At 37.9% G+C, this 7,364-nt stretch overlaps 2 protein-coding genes across 2 annotated transcripts; one reads left to right on the top strand and one right to left on the bottom strand.

The window, feature by feature from the left end:
* The first annotated feature begins 292 nt into the window (after nt 1-292).
* LOC138348486 (uncharacterized) lies at nt 293-3,986 on the top strand. The gene is made up of 3 exons (XM_069297754.1): nt 293-430; nt 1,233-1,310; nt 1,401-3,986. Exons 1-3 carry the CDS (start codon nt 329-331, stop codon nt 3,810-3,812), a joined length of 2,592 nt encoding a protein of 863 aa, XP_069153855.1. The 5' UTR covers nt 293-328; the 3' UTR covers nt 3,813-3,986.
* A 527-nt stretch (nt 3,987-4,513) lies between these two features.
* LOC101263022 (probable histone chaperone ASF1A) lies at nt 4,514-7,364 on the bottom strand. The gene is made up of 3 exons (XM_004238823.5): nt 7,140-7,364; nt 5,239-5,354; nt 4,514-5,169 (listed from the first exon to the last, which is right to left on the bottom strand). The coding sequence occupies exons 1-3, from the start codon at nt 7,246-7,248 to the stop codon at nt 4,813-4,815; spliced, it is 582 nt and encodes a 193-aa protein (XP_004238871.1). The 5' UTR covers nt 7,249-7,364; the 3' UTR covers nt 4,514-4,812.

Genomic DNA, 7,364 nt, shown 5'->3' with positions numbered 1-7,364 from the left:
ATATTTGGCAAAGTTTGTGATTTTTTGAATTTGAAGTTATTTTGAGAAAACGATTTGATGTTTTGTGAGGGAAAGTCGAGAAAATCTAAAAGTTTGTTTGAGTTTGTTTTGGGGAATTTGAAGATCAAATTTCATGGTTACACAGATATTTAAAGATAAATTTTCAAAATCTATAATCAAACGCTAGCTTGAAGTTGGTGAATAACTCAATGTATTGTGCAGAAAAATGTCTCGTGAAGTTATTTTCAATCTTTTTAGGTAGTTGTAGCAGTGTAGTTGTATAATTTCACACTGATTTTACTCACTTTTCTTGTTTGTTAACCAGGATATGGACCTTGAGAACATAAAATCAAACCTTCTTGCTTTAAGGCAATTGTATGGTCTATTGCGAAATGACAGAGATGGTGTTTCGAACTTGAACTCTGATGGTGTAAGTTTCTTTTTTGTGCTTATTTGTATGATCATACTCGTAATAGGCTTAAGTCGACAAGGGTCTACTGGACCTATGAGGTAGAGGTAAAGTCTGCATACATTCTCTAGACGCACTTTGAGGGACTATACTGACTATGTTATTGTTGTACTCGTGATAGGCTTTAGTTTGTGTGAGGGGTAATGGTGGAAGTTACGAGTCAAATGGACGTTCAATAATTTAAATTCCAACCATAGCTTTGTTTTTTTGTTTGCTTTGTGGATTTCAATTTCTTGGTTTGGGGGGAGAAGGGGTTGAGATGAAAAAAGTTTGATGTTATGAACTTCGTGTGGCCTTAAGCTTTTATTGCTGTTAAAAAGTAAGTACTTTTACCTCGTCTTTGGCTTCACTAATGTCGTGGAGCAACAGTAAAAGTAAAATTGTCTCTGTGTGACCTAAATATCATATGTTCGAGCACTGGAATCAGTTATTGATGCTTGTGTTAGGGTTTGGTTGCGTACATCATACTCTTGAGTTGCGGCCTTTCCCCGTAGCCTGCATGAACGCAGGCTGTTTTGTGCACCGGGCTGTTCTTTTTTAGAAGAAGCTTAACAGGGTGGTTGGGATTATATTTAATTGGTAGACTGGCCAAATTTTCGTTTATAAATTTAGGTGGTGTTGTGTTCTATGTCTGGTATCTGGCCTGTTTGATGGTCGGGATAGCAATCTTGGAGTAATATATCTCCTTTATTTCATCTTATATACGCCTGTCTAGACTCTAAACGCCTATTTCCGACAGTATTTGTTTTTTTTCTTCAAACAGTTGGACCATGAAGCGCGAGTCATGTTAAAGAATCTACTCGATACAACAACGAATGATCTACTTAAGGCTCATTCTGAGGTACCTGTCTGGTTCTCTGCTTACTGAGGGGAACCTTTATTGTTAGATCTTCGTTATTCAGACTTATCGTGTCATTCCTATTTCCCACAGATCATAGCACATCAGGCGCACGTGCACAACTTACCTCAGCCTCAGCATCTGGTTGACATGGTGAAGCAACGTCCTCTTGCTTTATTAGACATGCCAAAATCTTCAGCTGTTATTCAAAGTTGTGGAAATGAGCCAGTTGTCGTGGAGGAATCCACCTTATCGAAAGAGAAGCAGGAATCTATCGTTCCAGTTACTCAGACGGCTAGCGTGCAGCGTCCAAAATTTAGCTTTAGTGCAAGTGAAACTGGAAATAAAAGAAAGTTTTGCAGAATCTGTCAGCGCCCAAAATTTGAAAAGGCGTTTGTTCCTTGTATAAACACTAAATCTTCTGAAATAGAAGCTTCACATTCTACAAAGGTCGTGGCGTTGCAAGAACAGCAGAATAGTCTATTCGGCAGTTTTTCTCGGGATATTCAACAAGAAGCATTGCAATCATTAAGCACTGAAAGTAGAAAGCCGAAAGAAGTGCTCGATCTCCATCGCATATCAAGTGGTGCAGAAACTGTGGCTTCCATATCAGACAGACCAGCTAATGATCTTACACAAGCCGCATATAACTTTTCTGGTTTGATAAGATCGGTAACTGATCAGAACCATGATCATCTATCAACCGATGATGTCATTAAACAACTCGAATTGCACATTTCAGCTATGCAGATGGATGCTGAGGACCTTGTTCTTGCTGATAGACATGCAGCTGACCATAACTTCAAACCGATAACTAACTTTGTGCCACAAGTAGAGTTAGCTAGTCCCATCAACAAGATAGAGGGAGCTGTCGTGAATGATAAACTTGACTCACTACAGCTAGTGATTACTCAATACAGTCAAGAACCTAAAGGCACATCAAGTTCACTGTATCCGGGATATACTATTCCATCTATCAGAATATCAAATATTTCAGCAGATCAGTCACCGCCTCCTGAGTCAAGTAGTTGCCAGTCAAATCAGTTGAGACAACAACAGATTGTAGCAAACATCGTCCCTGCTGAGCATCGTGATACGTCTACAGAGCTAGACTTAGTTGAAGAGCATCCGTGGCAGATACAGAGAGGAAACATAATTAATCATCAGAGCATCCAGTCTGTTGTTGACCAATTTGAGCCGTTGGGCCAATCAGAGAATCAAAATAATAGTACTTCACGACAGAGTCGTTATGCTGCTTTGCCTGCAATGTTGATCAACGAGAACCTGAACCAAAACCAAAACCAAATGCCTTCAAACGAGAAAAGCGGGCAGCTAGGAAAATTGAATGCCAGGTTGCCTGCAGCAGATATTTCGAGAAACAACATAGGCACTCCAGGATTGATTGATCACGGGAGCAAGCTAGCTTGGTCCGGTACTAATGAGAGCAGAATGGATTCACCTTATTCAGAGCATTCAATAATGAGGCGATCAGCATTGAATCACAAGTTGGGTCAATTAAAACCATCCAGGAGCTCTTATGCAAACTCGGACCAGAATTCTAGTAAATATCCGAGGAATAGGAATCACATAAAACAACTGAGAAGAAGGCATTTGCATGAACAGGAATCAGAGGTTTCACATTCAAGCTCATCCTACTCTTCCAGCTCGACAGATTTGCAGCAGACAAGCACTTACAGTAGTGACAAAGATGATTCATTGCCAAGGCAGGCTCGAACCAAGATGCGGTATTCAGATGAAACAAGCAGCTATGGAGAAGATGAATCATATCCTCAAAGAGATAGTAGTCAAACAGATTATACGGACAGCTCAAGCTGCAGTGACCATGAGGGTTACTCATCCCCAATTGGTAGTGAAAGGGCTCATGAAAGGAAGGGGGAGAAATCCTCATCACTTGATCCTTCAGGGTCTGACCATCTTGAAGAACTCTCGTACTACTCAGCAGATTCTTCATCAAGGAGGTCAAGTACTGCACGTGCCTACAAGTCTGCTAACTCAAAAAAATCAAAGAAACATAATGGAAGGTGGAAGAAATTGAAAGACAAGCTAGCAATAGTTTTTCACCATCATCATCACCACCATCACCATCATGGTAAGGATGATAAAGCTAAGGAGAAACAGACATCTTTGTTGAGGCAGAGAGGGAAAAGGTTCCCCGGTCACTATTCATCAAGCAAGGATGAAACATATGGAGGAAAGGCTTTGGAAAAGTTTGGGAAGTCAGCAATCGACAAGCAAGCTGGAACAAAGACGAAGGGGGACCAATTTCATACCCTTGCTCGGGGGCTTATGCAACATATCCAGCATTCAAAGAAGTCGAAACATAGCAGCAGTAGACCAGCAGACAAAGAACAACATAGCAATAAGAAGGTGATTAACAAATTTCGTTGGTGGCAACTACTAAGGCATCACAGAGGTATGAATAAAACACCTGTCATGCTAGGATCCGCACATAAGAAACACCATCAAAAGCTTTTTCCGAGATGAAGTAAGGCATCTGAAATTGCCACTTTGTTTACTTATGAAAAAAGTGAAAGTTCTTGACCTCACTTTAGAATTGCTGGAAATTTCAAAGTGCCAACGACTAATATCACTGCTTATTACACATTTCAAGGAGCATATTCAGAATTGTTATATGAATAAGATTACGGATTGTTTTAACATAGTATTCTATAAAATCTATATGATGAAGCATTTCACATTGGTACATATCTTAGTACCTTGTAGTTTCCTACATGGTTTCTTTCCTTAACAGCTTTCTATTCGTCTAATCTTGAAATGTGCTTGCGGTTGTGAATACCTTCGGTTTCTTCTTTCCATAGTTCTTCCTTTTTTAAAAATACATAGAAAGATCGACTTGGATAAGTTTTTATTAGTGATACCTCCCATGGTAAATGGGGAGATCTGTGAACTTCTTAGTAGAAAAAGGGTGACATACAACGTTTTATCTTATAGAACTCGCAAGAGTTGTCTAGTTTGACACATCTGTTGGTGTAACTTAGTAATGAACAACAATCACAACTTCTCTGTCAAAACTCTTTTTCTGTAAGTGTTGCATAACTACCAAGTTTTTGACTCCTTGGTTTCCTTTCGAACATCTAGGATTGAACGTCAAGCTAAGTCCAAGCCAGTCAAATAAACAAAGACGAACAAGAACAAAGCAGAAAAATGGAAATTCAAGCACCAAATAAGAAACTGGAATAGCATTTAGTATAACAAATAAAGATAAAACGTTTGCAGAAATCACATGTAACCCAATGCTGATTACAAATCAACATTTGGTTTGAGAATCACCTGTCTCGGCTAGATATGACCATAGCAGATACAACAATTGATGTGTGTACATGTTGAGGCAGAAATTAAAAATATACCATCAACACTAAAGATTTATAGATTATAACAAGATGGCACAATACATCATTGAAATATCAAACTCTGAAGGGAAAACTTTTTGACAGCCAAAGCAGTTTGTCTTGCTTGTTGTTTCTCAAGTTTGAGGACACTGCTCATTACATTGCTTGGGTGAAGAAACGGGTTCTTCTCGAAGCGCCTTTTCTTCTGTTGCATTGTCAGGAGGAGCTTGTTCTCCATCTTCATTGTTTTCTGGATGGAAATTAATGGGGAATTTTGTGACTCGAGGTTTGTCAACCAAAATATTCCTCTGGATCCTATCAACCAAAACCTTCTGAGGCGGTTCTTCTTTTAGCTGTTCATCATCATAATCATTGTTCACATAGTATCCTACTCGAATAAATTCTTGACCCACATAAGAGCATGTTAATAGCAATACTGTGACACCAATTATATCTTCTTCGCGAATTTTGGATGGTTCAGGGGGATCAGCCTGCAGATTGGTTTCAGCATAAGTCTCTAATCTTTGGCACAATTGAAAAGTTAAAAGAGTATTCATTACCTGAAGCACAAAACGATATTTCCCAACATTTACAGGTCCAACAAAAACACTTTCTAGTTGCTGGTCATAAGTATCATCCTCAGCAGATCCCACATAAGTTAGCTTCCACTCTAAATCTGAAACAAATGAAATAGTCAGAAGGTAGAGCTTGATACTTCTGATTTCTGAAGGGAAATCCTATTTGCAAAATTCACATACTCAAATAATTTAACCTTTACAAATTTTAATCGTTCAGACAAGATGAACCATGAATGAAAGACAGAAAGTTTCAGCAACAACTTAAGTTACATGAAGTCATGAATAGTCTATGACAACTAGGTCAAGTAAAAAAGAACGAGGAAAAGAAAACTGTATGAATAGTGACCATAACAAAAAGAAATGTAGTTCAAGAAAATTATCGATCCCAACGGGGTTCTCTTTGGGGATTGCTTAATTTTAGATCCTTCCTAGAAGTCCTAACCAATAACCATTGAGAGTTGAGACAAATCACAAGATGCTGGAAAAATTGTGTATAGTTGACACTTGACACAATGGGGTAATCACTAATCAGAGCTTTATATGATTTGTTTATTTTCTTGTAAAGTAGAAGTATTTCATTCATAAACATGGTTGAGCTGGTCACATACAAAGGATATACCACAAAAGGTAAAGAATATGCAAAATCCACCTATCCTTCTATACCATAAGGAACTTTATAGGTGCACCAAAAGAAGATAAGTGAGCCACATCAGAGCATTAGATAATAGGGGAAAGTATTAGAGGAAAATTTAGATCGAAAAGTTGGAAGAAGAAATGACTTCTTTTGAGAGGGGTTTTCATGATAAAGTAGACTACTCAACGCATGCACTAATGATTCAGGTAGAGAGAGAGTGTTGCTGCAGATAGTGTCACAAAAGCTAAAGTAAGATCTACAATTTCACTCTCTGATATTAAGAGTTTTGATATAGTTTAAGTTGTGGAAGTGGTCAATTTATATTGAAGTGGACTAGTCTTTTAGTCTTATTCACATAACTATAGGGAAATATTAGCAACAGGTAACAGAAATGAACCCTTCCCAGAATCATGGCTAGCTGCCTAGCCCTTACTAACAGTATATTTTTGGTAGTTGACTTGGAAACAAAAGGATTTCTCAATAAAGCAAGTGAAATTCAGCTAAACTGATGTGTTATGAGAACAACTACAATGTAGCAGCACCCCGACTCAATTTCCTATACAACTTGGAATTCTATAGGTGCACCAAAGAACATAAAAGGACCAGAGGCTACTCATCAGTTGAAAAAGAACTCGACTTTAAACACTGTCCCATTTGATTGAGGCCTCGTATTTCATTTGCATACCTATTTGTATGTTTTCAGCTAAGCATTTTACTGTACACCATGTTTTCACTTTGTATGACAATTGTTACAATTTTTTCTAGTCACCTTACCGGTGCATGCTTGCATAACTACAAAGTGGGATCTGAGAAGGATAAAGTGTCTTAAGACTTTATACCTAACTCTCATAGAAATTGTTTCCGATAGATTCTCACGATAATTGTTTCTACTATATCACAAGTATTTAACATGTCTATATAGATATGGAAAGGTTAAACTGTATAATAAACAATTACATAAATTAATAACATCATTTCGTGAATCTTCATAATCTCATTTCCTCTTCTCAAATAACAATTTTAAATCACTTGGCAACAGAGAAATAATCAAATTGAATAACTTTCCCACCTAACTAGAGTACAAAATTAAGAAACCTAAGCTCTGAATTCCGACTTCGAAAACTCAACAAAAACGCATTTACAGCTATATCACCGCTACTACTGCAAACTATTTGCTTGATTTTTCCCCAAAAACAAACAATTTTCACATCAAAAAGGAAATAAAACGACAGAAGAATGAAAAATTTACCATCTTTAAGAGCATCGAGGCACTCGTAAGAGATCTCAAACTGAAAAGGACTGAGGAACGGTGCCGGATTATCCAGTACGGCGACGTTCGTAATGTTGACGGCGCTCATCTCTCTAGAAAATTCTCCGACTCCGAAACCCTAATCGAACCCGCCAAATATACTAGAAAATTGGTATAAATAGCAATTTCAAAAATAGCGGGAGCTTTTTGAATTTTCATAAAAAA

Source organism: Solanum lycopersicum, chromosome 5, assembly GCF_036512215.1.
Source record: "Solanum lycopersicum chromosome 5, SLM_r2.1".
NCBI lineage: Eukaryota > Viridiplantae > Streptophyta > Magnoliopsida > Solanales > Solanaceae > Solanum > Solanum lycopersicum.
The sequence above is the reverse complement of the archived record's forward strand: the minus strand, read 5'-3'. Positions and strand labels throughout refer to the sequence as shown.

Bases quoted from the DNA above. Each gene is read 5' to 3' on its own strand.
- LOC101263022 (XM_004238823.5), bottom strand. From the start codon at position 7,248: ATGAGCGCCGTCAACATTACGAACGTCGCCGTACTGGATAATCCGGCA. The intron at 5,355-7,139 runs GTAAATTTTTCA...CATTTGTTTCAG, and splicing joins CCTCGATGCTCTTAAAGATG to ATTTAGAGTGGAAGCTAACT. The intron at 5,170-5,238 runs GTAATGAATACT...ACCAATCTGCAG, and splicing joins AATATCGTTTTGTGCTTCAG to GCTGATCCCCCTGAACCATC.
- LOC138348486 (XM_069297754.1), top strand. From the start codon at position 329: ATGGACCTTGAGAACATAAAATCAAACCTTCTTGCTTTAAGGCAATTG. The intron at 431-1,232 runs GTAAGTTTCTTT...TTCTTCAAACAG, and splicing joins CGAACTTGAACTCTGATGGT to TTGGACCATGAAGCGCGAGT. The intron at 1,311-1,400 runs GTACCTGTCTGG...TATTTCCCACAG, and splicing joins TACTTAAGGCTCATTCTGAG to ATCATAGCACATCAGGCGCA.